Source organism: Poecilia mexicana, unplaced genomic scaffold (assembly GCF_051168715.1).
Source record: "Poecilia mexicana isolate PSO_F unplaced genomic scaffold, ASM5116871v1 scaffold_7, whole genome shotgun sequence".
Lineage (NCBI taxonomy): Eukaryota > Metazoa > Chordata > Actinopteri > Cyprinodontiformes > Poeciliidae > Poecilia > Poecilia mexicana.
Genome location: NW_028263376.1, coordinates 7,971,784 through 7,989,635, shown reverse-complemented (window position 1 = coordinate 7,989,635; position 17,852 = coordinate 7,971,784). Strand labels below are relative to the sequence as shown.

The 17,852-nt window shown below is 41.8% G+C and overlaps 1 protein-coding gene across 1 annotated transcript; it reads left to right on the top strand.

Moving 5' to 3' along the window:
- Positions 1-3,517: 3,517 nt before the first annotated feature.
- Positions 3,518-16,889, top strand: nr1h5 (nuclear receptor subfamily 1, group H, member 5). The gene is made up of 9 exons (XM_088006980.1): positions 3,518-3,774; positions 12,226-12,624; positions 12,705-12,845; positions 13,304-13,428; positions 13,526-13,790; positions 14,817-14,933; positions 15,355-15,444; positions 15,531-15,644; positions 16,481-16,889. The coding sequence occupies exons 1-9, from the start codon at positions 3,678-3,680 to the stop codon at positions 16,684-16,686; spliced, it is 1,554 nt and encodes a 517-aa protein (XP_087863106.1). The 5' UTR covers positions 3,518-3,677; the 3' UTR covers positions 16,687-16,889.
- Positions 16,890-17,852: the final 963 nt, after the last annotated feature.

The following is a 17,852-nucleotide window of genomic DNA, read 5'->3' as shown; positions in this document are numbered from 1 at the left end:
CGGAATCATGCTGACCCTTCTGCTGCATCGTTCTCCCTCCTAACGCACGTTCCCTCCTCCGTGAAATCACACACCCTGAAAGTGGCCCACCCAGCGAGGAGGTGATACTGAAACATAAAATATCAGGTCCATAGCGATGTGTGTGTTTGTGGTGAAACAGTGGCAGAAAGCTTGTTAGAAGGGGAGTCGGGGAGGTTTGCAGGAAGAGTCAGCAGCAGGACACGTCCATCCATCACCAGCGATGAACAAGAGCCTGTTTATAAACAGTATATGCTGGGAATGTCTTAATGAGACGCTTCCAGTTCCTGCAAGAACTTTTTTCACTCTTCCTGCCAGTAAGTTCAACCAAATAGGTCCCATACGGCACAACTTCAAACTCTTTATTCTGTTATTTACAATACCAGATTTGTTTATCACATTTCCCCTGTTGCACAAAAGACTGTTTGCTTTTCTACTGTATGTCTAAGTGATATGTACGTCTCATTTGAAAATGTTGGTTTACACTAAATGAGCTGAGGTGAGAAAAATCTCAGTGCTGTCAACATGCCAACGCCCCCCAAAAAAGGTGAAGGCTGGGCAAGACGAAAAGATGCTGAAACACAAACTGCTCATCGGAGAAAAACCCTAAAAGCAGCAAACAGAATTACTTTAGGATTCAGTGGACGGTGTTGGTGAAAGGCAACAGTGAGACAAAATAATACCAGATATTAATGAACATTTAAAAAACAGTAGAAACTCTCTTAGTTTAATCTCCTTTTTTTTTGCCTCTGCCAGTTTAGTTTGCTAATACAGTGTCTATCAGAAGTTTACACAACCCACATCATTGGGAACGCTGTAAGGGTTTTAATGGTCCGTTTAAATGGTTCTTTCCCCAGGGTGGTGTGAGAGCACAAACATCAACTTCAGTGTTTTTTATAAACAGGAATCGGGTGCAAAAGTTAAAATCCAGGCATTTACAGGAGTCCTCTGATGACTTGGGGTTGCTAATCAGCCATTTAGATTGCCTATCCCTTAGGACCGGCACTGGTCAAAAGCTAGGGAACATTGTGGCATATTTTACTGCTGCTCTTTATATATAAAGAGTATCTGTATCTGGTACTCTTATGTCCATCACTGGACTTGTCACAGATTTGTGGAATGGAGGAAAATATCTGAACACAAAAGATGTGGACATTCTTCCCCGTGACGTCCCGAAGCCCTCCCTCTCCTGCCCTGGTTCAGATGTGGGCCGTGGACTTTGCTCTCTAAATCCAGGGGCCACTTTAAAGTGAGAGCTGGCTCCTTTGAGTGCGTCAGTAAACAGAACAGGCCATTATCAAGCCACAGCTACCGCCCAGCACACCGATAAAGACAGACAGACAGACAGATACTGTGTCCAGGGCGGGATTTATGAAGTGCTGGATTTATCTCTCACAGCTTGAGTTATGAAGGACTAATGAGTTTGAAGGTCTGAACACTCCAAACGCTTTGTTTAGAAATTCTGTGGGGTTCGTCTTATCTTTTCACATCCTCTGTTTTTCAGAGCACATTTTTTAGAAGTCTTGATGTGATCATGTTCCTAATGTCCCAATTGTCCTTCCTCTTCCTCCTCTTCTTCTTCTCTCTTTGACACTCCTCTCCCTTGGGACAAGTCGTCGTACTTAGGCCTGCAATCAACAATGTGTCCAACAGCCTGACAGCTCCAGAAGATCCACGGTGACATCTGCACTGTCAGATGTCGTCTCCATCATTTAGAGCCTCTCTCGGCCCCACTTGCCTGCTCTCTGTCCTCCGTATATCTGTCAGAGGTCGGAGACTATTAGGCGGATGCTTCATTACTGCTGGACTTGTCACAGATTCATGGAATGAAATATGGTTCAACAATAACCCCCCCTCTACTTTGTATTTATGCCAGATTCGGTTTTCATGCTACACTCCACTCTAAGGTGATAAAGAAAGAGTTTGCAGATCAACTGAGTCCTACTAAACACATGTCATTTTGACAGATTTTCTGTTTTTTATGACTGTCTGCAGCTCAATGCTGGACATTTCTGCACCAAATTTTACATTTGGTGAAACCATACAGCCGTTTTTAACTTCAGTTGTTAATTCATTAGCTTGTTACCAAAAGGACACTTGGTTCATTGTGTTTGTAATGGGAAGTAGGAATTCTCCATTTCCATGTCAGAAAAATGGAACAGATTTGCCCATGAAGTTCCTCTGAACTCCCCAACCTCGAGTTTGGCTCCAACACAGTTGATCATTTCTATGCTGATAACATGCAGATCTATTGTTCTTTTATCTAAAATTACCCCTGCCAGTCACATCACGCGTTCAATCACCCTTTTTTTCTAAGACAGAGACACTCCTCCACTCCTCATCTCCCCTGTGAACCAATCAACAGAAATCAAACTATTTCTTGGTGCTTTGGCCTCTGTCAAACCTCAGCTCAGAAGTCTTGGCATCATCAAGATTGATCCTGAAGTCACGATTCCGAAAAGTGAAAGTTGAAGGTCTCCGACTAACCCTGAGTTTCCGTATCAGTAATCGTACCACTTTCTTTCCAGTAACGAGTAATCTCAAGCGATACTTCAAATCCAGGAATAGGATTAAAGTTACCCTGGTGAAAAACAAACATATTAAGTATGTTAAATTTTACCATACTTGAGCATACTTTAAGTCAGACTAATCATGAGTAATTCGCTTAGGATTGCAAGAGAAATCTCTTAATTAAAGACGGCGTGTACCATACAGAAACATTCCTGCTTTCCTTCTCACTGGGGCCGATCTCAGCGGTACCAGAGAAAAGCTTTCAGCTTCAGAAAGAATGATTGCCTCTCCCTCTCACCTCCTGCCGGCTCCCACATCGAGTCAGTGAGAGGGGATGACAGCGGGCCGGGAGGACACCATCAATCCACCGTAAACACGCTGCACGTCTTAGGGGCCCCGCGCTCAAGGGCCTACATGCCCTGGGTCAGGGTCGCTCCTCTGTCTTCCTCCGGCAGGACAGGCCTAGACACCCTGGTGCTTTGGCTGAACCGTCTTGCTCGGGAAGTCGGAGGTCCCGGAGACCCTTCAGTATTAACTGCTGTCTAATATTAACTGCAGCGCAAACAAATCAGCAGTAAACAAAAGGAAAGAGTAAACAAACTCCCAGGGCCTGGGATGGGGATGGACAAACTTTTAACGATTCTGTTCATATGGTTTGTACAACACTAAAAAAACAACATTTAGGCTCGTAAAAAAAAGTGATATATTTACTTTCTTCTGCTCTGGGAAACAAACAACTTCGCATTCATACATTCTGACGTGCAGTGAGTGTTGAATATCTCGGAGGTCTCATGATTTATCAAGTCGCAGTCAGGTCCAGCTGTTTGGACAGCGGTTCCAGCCCCGTCCTTCCTGGGTGTCCCCACTTTCCCTTTTGTCTACCCCTGAGGGACGCTCAGGCCCTCCTCCAGCACTTCATCACCACTGACGAAGAGCCTCAGCTGCACTCTTCCTCTCTCTGTGTGTGCTTTTTTTTAAAAGTATATATCAGTCGTAGAGACCTGAACACATCGTGGGGATTAAGGAATGTCTCCTCACCATCCAGATCCGTCACGTTCTGTGTGAATTCTCAGACTGCTTTTGTGTTTTCTTGGAGCGAGAAAATAGACTTAAAGGTCACAGACTGGAGAGAGGATTTCTGGGTCCAGATGAGAGAGTGGACGGAGTCTGAGATGAGCTTTTCAGCAGGGGGGTATCTCTCCACCTCGGAGAGTTACTGCTCCGCTGAGCCGCTCCAGTACTACGGTGAGTCTCCGATACACTCCACACTCATTCTTAACAGCATGAACACGGAGTTTTGGCTTTTCCATCTTTTATGTTTTTAGGTGCATCTATGGAAAGTCTATCAAAGAATCGTATAGGATCAAAGACTTAACTTTAAAAAGCACAATTTAGGTATTTTTTCAGTATTTGCACCTCTAGATTACACGCAAAATAAATGTTACATTATTTTACTATAGACCAGTGTTTCTCAACCTTTTTTGGGCCAGCACCCCCCAATCCCTTATCCAGGTCCCTCACCAACCCCCCACCAAAAAATTTGCAGGCTACTTTGCACTGACCATTATTTTATCATTAATATTACTATCGCTATTGTAGATGTTTTGATTTTTATGCTTGTTTCTGTATTTATCAAGAATAATTTCCCAGAGAGCAAAACACCATGGGAATAGAAATTATTTTCACAGGCGTCTACAAAAAATGCAATGAACATTCAACTTAAAATTGGTAGGCCTAACAGCAGCCAATCAGAGTGGAAAAAATATTCTTATTTTGTGCCATTTTCTAGTTGTTAAATCTTGCACAAAATGACCAGATAAAAGATGAACAACATGCCAGTTTAAACTTTGATCTATTTGCAAAACGAGTGAGCTCTGCAACATTAAAACATGGATAGAACTGTAACTACATTAATCATAACTCTTCTCTTCAGTGTTTCTGTCGATTTCTGGTGGTGCAGCTCTGTGCTGCCTTCAGGAGAATGGGACATCAGAGCATCATCCATAAAATTTCACCCACATGGCATTTATTGTGCAAACCAGAGCTTTCAGTGGAAAAACAGAAGTTCCAGGTCCTTTTAATGCCATACAAATATGAGACAGAAACATTGATTATATCTTTATATAGATCTGTCTATTGATTTATAGATTAATAGTTTTACTGGACAGAAATTACAAAGAACAAATCTGGTTCTTAATCAAATCCTAATGAGTCAAATTGAAAGTGTCATGGAGTCATCAGCCTCATGACATTAACACTGACATGAAAAATGATATTGAAGAAATATATCAAATCTAATTAAAAACATAAGTAAGTGATCAGTTATTAACTGTTATGGTCTGTAAGTTATATTTATTCTCAGTGTTAGATGTGGTCTCATCAAACCCATGGCACTTCAACAATATTATTTTACCTTTTATCTGGAAATGGTGTCTGTTTATTCTTGCCATATTGATCGAAAGGTCTTGCCATACCAGTTTATTCCTCTGTATTTACTTTAGTTTCTTAGTTTATTCTTGCATTTTGTTCTTCATTCACTTCCATTTAGTTTCCGTTGATTATTATCCTCTCTTGGTTTATTGCTATGTCCACTTTAGTTTATTTCCTGTTGCTACATTTATTTTATCATTTATTGATGCTCATCATCAGTAATCTTCACTCATCACCTGCTGCGCCGCCTAATCATCATGTTTCACATCATGTGTTGATTTTTTTCACTGTTCAGCGTTGGATTCTCTGTTTTTATGCCATAATTCACATCTAGTTCGTCGCTCCGTTTTATGTCCCGCTTTCTCCTGTTTCAGAGTTTTGCGCAATGTGTGCATCTTTTTTTAACCCCTAAGGTGCAGAGCGTATCGATGGGGAAAAGGCAGACTGACATAAACCTTTTAAAACAACGGAAACAATTTCGATATTCTGACTATTGAAATATAAAAGTGCTGTCCGTTTCATACCGGACCACTTACAGCACCGGTGTTAACGCTATAAAATGAACGCCCTCTATCGTGGTTTCAACCATGGAGGGATTTCTTAATTTAAATGGGTTCATTTTTCAGAGGGATACAAAGTGAGGGTATCCTGATTTTAGCTACCAGTAGCAGGAGGACGGAGCCGCGCCAAGAAGCTAACAGAAGCTAACAAACACTGAATAGAAGAAGAGCTGCCATCGCTACAGTTGCAGCCAAGCATGGTTTAATGTTACACAATACAGTTTTACCAAGTTGCTCAAAGTCTAAACTGGCATTGTTGTGCATTTAAAGTGTAAAGTTTACCTTCTACCAAACGCTCCCCTAAAGGCATCCCAGCGCCCCCATTTTGTAAAAAAATGTCCGCCAGCGCCCCCTGCCGTCCTCTGAGCGCCCCCTGGGGGGCGGTACCGCCCACGTTGAGAACCGCTAGTCTAAAGTTTCCGTCTGAGCTGTGGATCAGTGCTACAGTCCACCTCCATCTTCTCCACGGTCCGCAGAGCACGGCTATCCCTGCTAGTATTTATTTTTATCACTCTAATTGGATTTTGGCTGAAGAAACTCTCACAAAAACAAAACAAAACAAAAAAAAAACTTGTACCTGGTTAAATCACCATGTTTTTTTTTGTTTTTTTTTTGACGTATTGTTGTTTCCTAAAACTGCAACTTAAGTTGTTGCTTCATGACTTTATTGTCTTGAAATCATCTTACCACGTTTGTTTGGTTTTAATTTACCTATATAATTAAATTAATTTAAAAAGTACTTTATTATCCAAAAAGGGGAATTAAATATTGTAACTCACGTTTTGTTAAAAATGTGTTGTAGATGCTCATGGCTGTTCACAGGGATGCTCTCCTGCAGCAATCTGTGCTTCTGCAGCTCTGCAGAAGCCTCTGACTGAAGACACTCTGTTGTTTTATAACAGCCTGATAAGGAGGATGCTCATGGTTGTCCATAATGTTCTTAAATTGATGAAGAATTGTTTGCACAGTAATTTCCAGAAAGTCCACAGTCCGGCTTGTCTGCCAATCTTTGCCTATTACGATCAGTGGAAGAGACGGTTTGAACTTCTTCCCTCTCTCCTCATTTTTGGTCCTTCTTCAGGTCCATAGCTCCTCTACTTTGTGGGTCTGGTTTGAGCTGGTTTATTATTTGAGCTTTTGTGACGTTAATCAGCTACACCAAGTTTTAAAACACTTTGTTGACATTGCTATTATTTTAAGTGTAAAGAAATTGTTTGGACTAGAAATTAGATCAAATATTCTTGGTAAAATTTTGTTGTTGTTGGCCAACTCTTACACTACTTCATCATACCTTGTTGCAGAAATGTGATTAAAAGTTCAAACACACAGTTCCTCTTTAATTGACTGAAAGTACATTTACTCTCTGAGTAAAAGAAATGTGAACTAGTTTACTAAATGACTCAAAGAGAAGAGCTGATGCTTCATGTATCTTTGTCTGCATAAGTCAAAAAGATGACTCAGGCAGACAGTGATTTTGGTCGCTAACAAGAGTTCTGATTGGCTGAGGACATTGGTGATGAGACAGGATGATGCAGCAGCGGTAGGAGAGGAAAGTTAGGCAGACATCTCAGTTTGACTAAGGTAATTGTTCTATTAGGCTAAAGAATCGTTACAGTAATCACACCTGTTTTGATTTTACTACGGCTATTCACTGTCTGAGTCATTTTGGTTAACTTTTAATCCATTTGAATGAGTAAAGTTTATATGTATCTTTGCACATTTCAGTAATAAGGCAGATCAAAGTGTTTTACATCATAAAACACTAATCAAATAAGTAATAAACATCGTATTAAGCATTAAAGATCATTTAGATTTATTATTATATTCAGTCAACCATGAAGTCTGTTCCTGATAGAAAACAGAATATGCTCAATAAATGATAAAACAATATGAAACCAAGAGTCTAAAGTAAAATAAGTAATTATTTTAACTTGATGTTGTAAGTAATAGAGAAATGTGGGCTCTTTTACTAGGTGAGGGAAGTTTTTTTAATGAAATAAATTTAATCGCAGCATTAAGTTAAAACTCACATTTCAAGATTAATGGACTTAAAAAAACAATGTTTAGACAGCTTGTCTCTTGTTGTTAAATTCATTAACTTTAATTTCTGAATTATAACCAATAAATTTTTTTTTCTTGACTTAAATTACATTTTCAAGGCAGCAGGTCGACTTTTATTTTCAAGTTAAACCACCTTCAAAAGTTTTACAGTGAAGAAACATGTTGACAAAATTTTGCTTTACTGACTACAGAATTTCTTTTGCTGACTTTTGAAAATGAGTGATTTTTAAAATAAAATATATTGATGAACTGAAATGAAGTGGAGTGTAGCAGCATTAATATCTCAATGACTTTCAATGCCTTTTAACATCTTAAACCACCTAACAGAGTTGATGGGCCAACCTTCGTGAAGACACAACTTGACCTAAAATCAAGTTATAAAGTCTTATCAGAAGTGAGGCTGAACACTGGAAAAGGACATTATTATGTATTTTCCAGGAATAGGGTGGCCTTTTGTAGCACAATCAATTAACTACGTTACCTTCAGTTGTATCAAATATGACTTAGAAGAAATTTGATGGCTTAAAACTGGGTCTCTGTTCTTTAGACTCTCATCACTTTCTGAAACGCCACCATCAGGAAGTCACATCACAATAAACCCTCCTCTATTAACCCTTTAACAATGTTTTACTGGCGTTGCACTGAGAAGTCCTATAATGAGCTCAGCAGAAGCTCAGTTCCTCCAGGTGTTCGCTAATTGCTGCTGGCTGGTCTTGAGGAGGTGAGCGGAGGAGCGCTGCTCTGTGAGGCCCAAGCCTGGAAGCCTGGAAGCCTGGAAGCCTGGAAGCTGCAGCTCAGATGAGGACCCACCCCTCTAGGGCTAGGTCCACCCAGATGTTTTGCACAGCTGGATGGTTGCCATGGGAGATTAAAAGGATTTCTCAAACATGCATGAAAGAATCAAAGCAACAATCAATTTCGTTTTTGATGAGGGAATAACAGTATGGCGAGATGTAAAGCTCAGAAAAGTAGATTTTGTGTAATACTGTCTCTGTTGCACAGCAGAAAATGATGGGCCGGCAGAACACCTGTTCACTTCTGGTGTAGTATATTTATTTAGTATAAACTGTGAACAGAAACTGCTCCTAATATCCGCCATTTTTTTCTCAGCAATGGCGGACTTGCTGAGCGCCATCTGATGGCAAAATCCATACATTGTTAGATATAATAGATTCTAACGCTAGTTTCTAAGTAAGTAACCTCTAGCATAGAAAATTAAATAGGGGGGCTCAATTTGCATGCCTTGTTCTGTTCCATAGTGCCACATCAATTCAAAATAAGCTCCAGCTTTAACATAAGCTTATAAATAGGCCTTACCAAAATGTCAAAGGTCAACAGGAAGGGTCAGTAAAGTATTATTTCAGAACAAACCACGAGTGACTGCCTGCTTTATGCAACACAACCTCCTGCCCTCTCTCTGTGATGAATGAGAGCTGAGCTTTTATTATCGCCTTCGAGAACCCAGAGACATGAGACAATGAAAAAAAAAGAGCAGCGTTGAGGTGGTTCAGCCGGACTGCATCATGGGATCTATTAATACTGATGAGTGTCATTAAGAGCCGGAGCGGGGTGAGCCGTGGGGGGTTGTTTAGCTCCCCTGCGTGCGTGGGATGGAAGGGGAGGCTGAGGAGTGTTTAGACAGCGCTCAGATGGTTTACAAACAGTACGAAGCACAGCCTCTGTCACACCGAGCAAGCAAGGACCCCCCGCACCTCCTCCTCACCCCCAACCCGCCGCCAGCGTCGTCTGATGAAGACAGGAAACATCTGGACGCAAAGGGAAGGAGAGGATAATAATGACAGAGCATAACGAGGGTGAAGGAGGGCTGATCTGGCCGGTCTCTTAAAATCTGAGACACAGCAGACATTTGCAAAGATGGGTATTTGAAGCATTAACATTTCAATATGTCAAATAAATCGGTGTTAACGGCTCATAGACGTTAACACTGTCTATGATTTGGTTGCATTTATACACACCCCTGGTAAAGATGCCTAAAGAAAGTCTCCTTTTATTGAAGCAGCATCATCTCTAAATGAACCGTTTAGAAAACTCCAGCTGTTGATCTCAGTGCTTTTAATTAGGAAGGAAGAAAGTCTCTGTTTCACACTAAACTGGTGTGTTTGTTGTCAAAAGCTCAATCGCATCTGATCAAATCAAACAATTCAGAGCCTTTAAGTATGAAGGATAAAAGGGTTGTTGTTTTTTACTCCTCCTTTTTTCCCCATCTACGATGGTCCTAACACGGTGTCATATGGAATAGTTTAATATTCAACATGTTTCCGTTTTTAATGGTAGGATAATAAATACTCGCCCTGGCATTCCTTTTAAGCTAAGCTAAGCTAAGCTAAGCTAATTGTTCAGTCAAATTAACCCCATCATCACAACAAAGCACAACACAGAAGGTCCAACACATCAACAGAGATTTCAAGATTAACTTGGGAGCAAATTATTCTTACTAACTAACCAACTAACTAACCAACTAACTAACTAACTAACTAACCAACTAACTTGAAAGCTAAAGAAAACTTAAACATTTATGTAACTAAAGCTGGCATCTTGGAAGGGTCTATAAATAAATTACTGCTTCATCTGTATTTTTGTTTTTAAGATGGTCTCACATTTTCCTCAAACACCCTCTGATATGGTGGAATGATGAGAATGATGCAAAAACATGACTTAGCTGGTCTGCTGTTCCTGTTGCTGAAAAGCTAAACCATAGTTAGCTTAGCCTTTAAAGGCAAACTTAGTAAAACGATTTAGTTTTACACTAATCTGTCCTAAAACGTTATTCACAAAGTAACTGTGTTCTTTGTGGGCCTTTCTGCTTGCGTAGACTTCTTTTACTATCTTGTAAAGAAGTCTATACAAGACTTCTTTCAGTAAATATGTATTTAATGTTCATATTAGAAAAGCAACCAGGCTATAACAGGCTGTCCTACTTGTTACACCTGACACATTTCTGCACATTCTGGCAGCTTAAATAGCCTCCGATCGTCTCATGGATCCTGTTGCTTGTTTACGTCTGTGTCTCCATCATCAGCAGAGCCTCCTGACAGTGTGGCCGCTGGGTGGGCTCTCTGTTTAATCAGCGTGTAACGACTAACTGCTCCCACAGCGACCTCATTTGTCCAGATGCACTTTCATGCGCTGCCAGTGGCCCCACATGTTCTCTCATCAGAGAACATCTCGAAGCCCCTGAACAATCCTACATGGCACGCAGAGATCTCAGCTGCATCCTGTTTAGGCAGTCTGAACGAGTTCACGAGGTCTCACTCTGGGCTTTTTATTGAGTCCCACTAGAGAGATCAATACGGTGAAGTCACTCGGGGTCGCGTAGAGCCGCAGCGCTATGACGTTTTTGGCTTTCGACCCGTGTCATCTTGAAACGTTCAGTCCGATTTCGGTCATGCTTGTGGCATCTGGTTCACTCGATTGTTATGCTGTTCACCCCTCTGGAGAGTTTAGATGATGTCACTGTAGGACACAGGAAGCATGAAGACAGAATTATCTGAAATCAACGCTATTCTGTTATAACATCGTGTTATAACGGTATTACCTCATCGAAAACACTCCTGGAGTGTTGCTTTGATTCTTTTATGCATGTTTGAGAAATCCTTTAATCTCCATGGCAACCATTCAGCTGTGAGAAGCGGCTGGGTGGACCAAGCCCCGCCTTAGAGGATGAAGCTCCTCCTCTGAGCTTCCACCTCAAAGAGCAGGCTCTCCCACGACTCCCCCATTCAGCTTCTCCAGACTAGCCAGCAGAAATTAGCAGACACCGAGAGTGGATCTGCACATCAACTGATCTAATTATACCAGATACTTCTCAGTGCAGCGCTGGTAAAAACTTTGCTAAAGGGTTAATAGAGGAGCCATGTTGTGATGACTTCCTGAAGGTGGAGTTTCAGAAAGAGTAGGAGTTTTTTTGTGTGTTTTTTTTTAAAGAGACAGAAGCCAAATTTTAAGGTGTTTTATTACAAAGTCAAATTTCTTTTAAGTCATATTTGATGTAAGCAGCATTTTTATGACATAGTTACTTGACTGTGCTATAAAAACTACATTATGTGCCTAGAAAACACATAACACTGCCCCTTTAATCTCATTTTCCAACATCAAGTTAATGACACATTTAAGCCTATTTCTGCATGTATTCAATGTGTTCATTTCTAATCCCATATTAATGCATACACAGTTTGATTAACAAATCATTTCTAAGCAAAAACACCAATGCCAATTTTTTTTTCTTCTTTTGTGTTTTTGGTTGTAATTGTTATGTTTTTTCTGTTTTGTATATTTTTGATGTTGTGTTTTCTTCACTGCCGTGTAGTAATTATTTTTTTCCATGTGATTTTGTCAAATATTTAATTTATGTAGTTATTTACGTGTTCTTACTAATAGCTCCTGTAGCCGGACTCTGACATGTTAAACACATTTTTTGGGATCCGACACCTTGATAACTGGTTACACTCTTATTGTGATTAAATATCTTGCTTTTCTTTATGAACTGTGATGTGAGAGAGCATCAGAGCGTCTTTATGTTTTAATCAAACCTGTGGTTTTAAAAAAGTTATTATTATCATTTTCTCTATTGAGTAAATTGAAATTCTTGTCTCCAGAATTTCCTAACCATCCTCTCTCCCTCCAGACATCCTGGCCGACCCTGTGGGCTGTCCTCTGCAGGACCCGGACCTCCAGCTGCTCCCTTACAGCCAACAGCAGTATTTCCCTGCCAACCTGCCTTTCCCTTTCTACAGCTCCCCTCCTTCTTCCACCTTCTCGCCTTCATCTCTGGCTTCATCCTCTCAGCTCTGCCATCCTCCGTACCAGTACAGCTCTCACAGCCTGGAGGGCCCCTGCGATCAGGGCCCGGAGCCCCTGTCTTCAGGGCTGAATCAGGGGCTGGCACCAACAGGGCTGCCTCTCGTGCGCAGGTCTCGGATGGGGTCGGGAGGAAAGGGCAAAGGTCAGGATGAGTTGTGCGTGGTGTGTGGGGATAAAGCGTCGGGGTACCACTACAACGCTCTCACCTGCGAAGGGTGCAAAGGTACTCACTCTGAGCGCTGGCTTTAAATCTGTCCGTGCTTTCAAAGCTAAAGCTGGTCTGGGTTTTTACTTTATCTGCAGGTTTCTTCAGGCGCAGTGTGACCAAAAAGGCCGTGTATCACTGTAAGAGTGGCGGTGGCTGCGAGATGGACATGTACATGAGGAGGAAGTGCCAAGACTGCCGGCTGAGGAAGTGCCGCGCTGTGGGAATGCTGGCGGAGTGTAAGGAAACTAATTCAACAGCTCAACATGATGGAGCGACATAAACCGTTGATACTGATCCTGTAGTCAAGTTTAATTGTAAATCACATTCTAGCAACACGACAGTTCAAAGGGAAAGACAATTTTTCCTGGTTTTAGTCAGAACAGGAGGAGCAGCGTTCTGGATCACCCTGAAGCATTCTGATTAATTTTTTAGGCAAGACACTGTTGCAGTAATCAATGCAACTATAGATAAACACATGTATGAGTTTCTCTGTATCTTGCTTGGACATTAATCCTTTAAACCTGGAAATGTTCTTCAGGTGATTAAAAGCTGACTTTGTAACCGTCTTTATGTGGCTCTGAAGGTTCAGTGCATTGATAGCTTTCTTGACAGCTACAGCGCACAATAACACAAATGATCTAAACATCTCCGTGTTTGGACTATGTGTTTATATTGTTGTCGTTTATCCTCCAAGGCCTTCTGACAGAAGTTCAGTGCCAGTCCAAGCGACTGAGGAAAGGAGGTAGAAACAGGGGTCAAGAGGAGGAGGACAGCGCAGACGGTCGGAGAGTCAGCTCCACCTGCCGGCTACCTGCCCAGGTACCGCTGCTATATCCTGAGGCCTGTCCCCAGGCTCTGTGCCGCCGGGGACAGGCCCGGGTTTCTAAACCCTGTCATTTGTGTCCTCCCCATGCAGACTCAGCCGGCCACGTTGACCCGGGAACAGAAGCACATTGTGGACAGGATGGTGGAGGCCCATCAACAGTTCAGAGATCAGGACAGCAGCAGTTACATGGTGGGGACATGTGCAGACGTCACGTCTGCCCGGCCAGGCGGCGTGATCATGCCGTTGTCATGTCAGCAGGTGTTTGAGTGGCAGTGCGCTCTGGAAGGAGACGGCCTGCTGGATGTTCCCACCCCACAGCTGCAAAGACTGCTGCAGTTTGCCAGAACGGTGCCGGGTGAGTCGGACTCAGGCTTTTTACTCGTTTAGAGGTGCAAATTTATGAATCTGCAGTGTTCAAATAAAAAGGAGGGAAGGAAAAAAAGATAATATTTGAAATTTCACAGAGACATCGTATAGGATAAATCAACGTATCTACTTATTTTAGCTAATTTTGAATTTGAAACTATTTAAGTAAATGTCGTAAAACACTGCAAAAACACAAAATCTTGCAAGTATTTTTGGTCTAATTTCCAGTGTAAATATTTTAGTTTGCTTGAAACAAGACAAAACTAACTTGTCAGAAAGATATTGGTGCTTGTGTTAAGTCAGTAATTCATTAATAATGTGAAACAGTGGCTCTAGCACTTTTTCCATCAATACTAAGCAATTACTGACTTAAAACAAGCTCCTGTATCTTTCTGAAAAGTTACCGCTAAGTTAGTTTTGTCTTGTTTAAAGCGAATTAAAATATTTGAATTAGAAACGACAAGACCAAAACTCTTTGGTAAGATTTTGTGTTTTTGCCGTGAACAAAACTTCTTCTTCTTCTTCCGTTTTTTTTTTTATAGCACTCTGAAAACATTAAGATAAAACCAACTAATACACATACATTGAACAGGCACAAAATATATGAGGAGTATAATGGGGAAGGATGTTAAAAGGATAAGACAAAAAAAATGAATGTAAGGTCAAAATCACAGGAAAGGCAAGAGAAAAAAAGTTTTCTTAATTCACTTTGATCCCTCATTATTATACACTTAGTTTACAACAAATACTGAATTTCTTCCAATTCTTAATAAATTATGTCATGCATAAATTATTTGAAGAGATCATCCTCTCCATGTTGAAATGCTATTTATTTACTTTCATTGGAGCCTTGGTCAAGAACTTCACAGGGCTTTCAAATAAGTTTATGTTTTATTGTCGTAACATAATCAGAGACGAAAACCTTGCAACAGCGGCGTCCAGAGTGCGGCCATTTGTGGCCCTTGAAACTGTGAGCTTGCTGGTAAAATAAACCCAGTTCTGACCTCCGACCCAGGATTTGACCTCCTGGATTTCTCAGACCAGATGAGCCTCCTGTCTGTGTCTTCGCTGGAGGTCATGTTCCTGCTCTCTGCCCAGCAGTTCTCCAACAACCCAGCGAGCCCCACTCCAGGTAAGGAGAAAAAACACACACGCACACGCACGCACGCACGCACGCACGCACGCGTTTGTGTTGCTATCTTTGTGGGGACTTTCCATTGACTTCCATTCATTTCTACAGCCTAAACCTTACCTTTACCCTTTTCCTAACCCTATCCATCACATACCTAACCCTAACCCTAACCAAAACTCAATTCATACCTTAGTCCTAACTCTGACCCCTGACCCAAAAACAGGGTTTCCCCTTGTGGGGACCAGGCTCCGGTCCCCACAAGGAGCAATTGGTCCCCACAACGTAGTATATGTCAGGAAAATCGTCCCCACAAGGTATTACAAACAAACGCACACACACACACACACGACTGGAAAAGAAGAAGATGCGCTCAGAAACATGAAACACACAGATTCAGAATAACTGTAACTCTTGTGATCAGTCTCGCAGCTTTTCAGTGCTTCCGCTTATGGATGGCACAGAAACCTGGACCCGAAGGAAAACCTGGACCTCAGGATGCCGGTCAGCTCAGGTCAGCTCATTGCAAACTCTTTAATCTCCACACAGGTCCTATTATTGAATAGGTTCAATAATAGGATCTGCTTTCTGTTTGGACAGGATGCAGCGAGGATCTCCTCGGCTCGGTGCTGAACTTCCTGCACAGCATGGCAGTGCTGCGTGTGACAGAAGCTGAGTACACTCTGCTTACCGCCACGGCTCTGCTCTGCTCAGGTCAGAAATGTCCAGTTAGTGAAACTCTGCCTGCAATTGTTCTGGTTAACACAAAGTCTCTGAATGGACCTCTCATTGTGTCAAATGGTCTCATTTAGTTTATGCAAATCCCTGCAGCTCCGGCTGCATGTTTAGAGTTGTTTTCCAGTCTGTTTCAACCTCTTAAATTTTAATGCCTTAATGTGTTTTCTACAGATTCTTGCTCTTGAGCTGTGGATCTCTGCAGCTCCTCCAGAGTTATCGTAGACCTTTTGGCTGCTTCTCTGATTAGTGTTCCCTTCTTTTTATTTTCTGATAATGGATAGAAGATTGTTTTATAGCAACTCCAGAGCAGCTGTGTATCACACGTAGACTCTGTTGTTAATTAGACAACTTCCTGCAAGGAATTTGTAGCTTCTTAACTACATAGCAAACTGTCCGACACATCAAACAGGCTGCAACTCTCAACGTTTTCCAGGCTTAAAACAGACAGGCACTCAGTTGCTTTTAAAATAGCATTAGTTGATTATTTCTTTTTAAATCTTTAGGTTTTTATGTGTTGCTGTCTTCGTTTGTTTTCAAGGTCTTTTTGTGTTTTGTTGCCCTTATTCATGTAGCCAAAAATGCAGATGTTCTCATAAACAGACTTCATAAATCAACATGAAGTCAAGTAAATGAAACCACATTTTTTAGATTTTAACTTGTAAAAAAAAAAAAAAAGTTTTCTTTTCACAGTTATGAGGCACTTTGCATTGGTCTGTCACTAAACAGCCTGAGTTTTGTGTGTTTGACAAGACAAACTGTGAAAAAGGTTATGGATGCTTTGAACATATGATTTCTTTTTGTTTTTTGTGCAGATCGAGCGTCCCTGCAGGCGGTCAGTGGTGTGGAGAAAATGCAGGAGCTGATCCTGGACCTGCTGTCCAGGGTGTGTGGGGCCCAGACCGGAGCAACAGGTCGCAGAGGGCCGCAGCGTTTCGGCCGCCTGCTGGGCAGACTGACGGAGCTGCGCACCCTCCATCACAACTACCTCCTCCTGACAGGACAGCAGCATGCACACTGATGCAGACACCGTCTTCATGTGTGAAGACATGAAAAAGAACATCTGTCTTTTTGAGATCCGAGAAATGGACCAACAAATGACTTTTTTGGGGGGTTTTCATCCAACTTGCCCTTTGGTCACTAGCTTCAGAGGTTTTAGATTGTTGTAAACAATCTTTTTTTTAATATGTGTTGGAAGCTGTTGCAATAAACTCTATCAGGACAGTTTGTTTTATTGAACAGTTTTAAAATAAAGTGTTGCCTCTACATTTGTAAAAGTTTAACTATTAAATAAAAATTAAGAAAGAAAATTATGCAAATGACCAGCCACTTCAAGCATTCAATATTGAGAGGTGAATGAATCTTCTTCAGTGTAGACAGAGCATCTGAGTAGCAATATTTGAGGAACAGTTCTGTAGCCGTGGCATATTATTTACATTATATATATATTAGGGCTGAAACGATTCCTCGAATGATTCGAGTACCTCGATTACTAAAATTCCTCGAGGAAAATTTACCTGCCTCGAAGCTTCGTTAATTTATGTTTTATTATTTAGCGCACCGTGTTCCGGCCGGGACTTCATTTGCGTTGCGCGGAGCTCTCACTTCCGCCTCTGAGTTGTTGACAAAAGCTAAGTCTCAGCAGCATAAAGTCCAATCTTCAAGATTGGCCCGTGGGGATTTTATTGATTGATGATAATGCCCGACTTTTTATCGTTTTTGGGGAACCAATAAGCATCCTTAAAATGACTGGGGGATGCCTGGAGTACGGCAGCATTTCTCCTCCGGGGCTGCTGGTTGAAAGCGAACGGCGGGAAGAGCGCTGAGGTGAGCGGATAGACTGAGCAGGGCGGGCGGCTGAGTAGCTGATGCTTACCGTGTAAATGTAGCTTTACCGACGAACCGCACAATAAATTTCATATCCCGGTCTGAAGAAACGGGTGGCGGAGCGCATCGTACATGGCTGGTAGATGAGTTTCTGAGTGTGACCAGTGAAGGTGTCGTAAATATCCCGTATTGCTTCCCCCCGTGTTCGTCCCCCGGTCTAACGGTTCGTCAGTCCGCTGGTCTATTTCCTCCCCTCCACCCCATCTTACGTTCGTTCATTCGCCCTCTCCTCCCACTCCAGGCGGCATTTCCCGTATTTTCAAACCCAAAGCGTGACAGGTTAGGTGGCAAGGTGAGTTT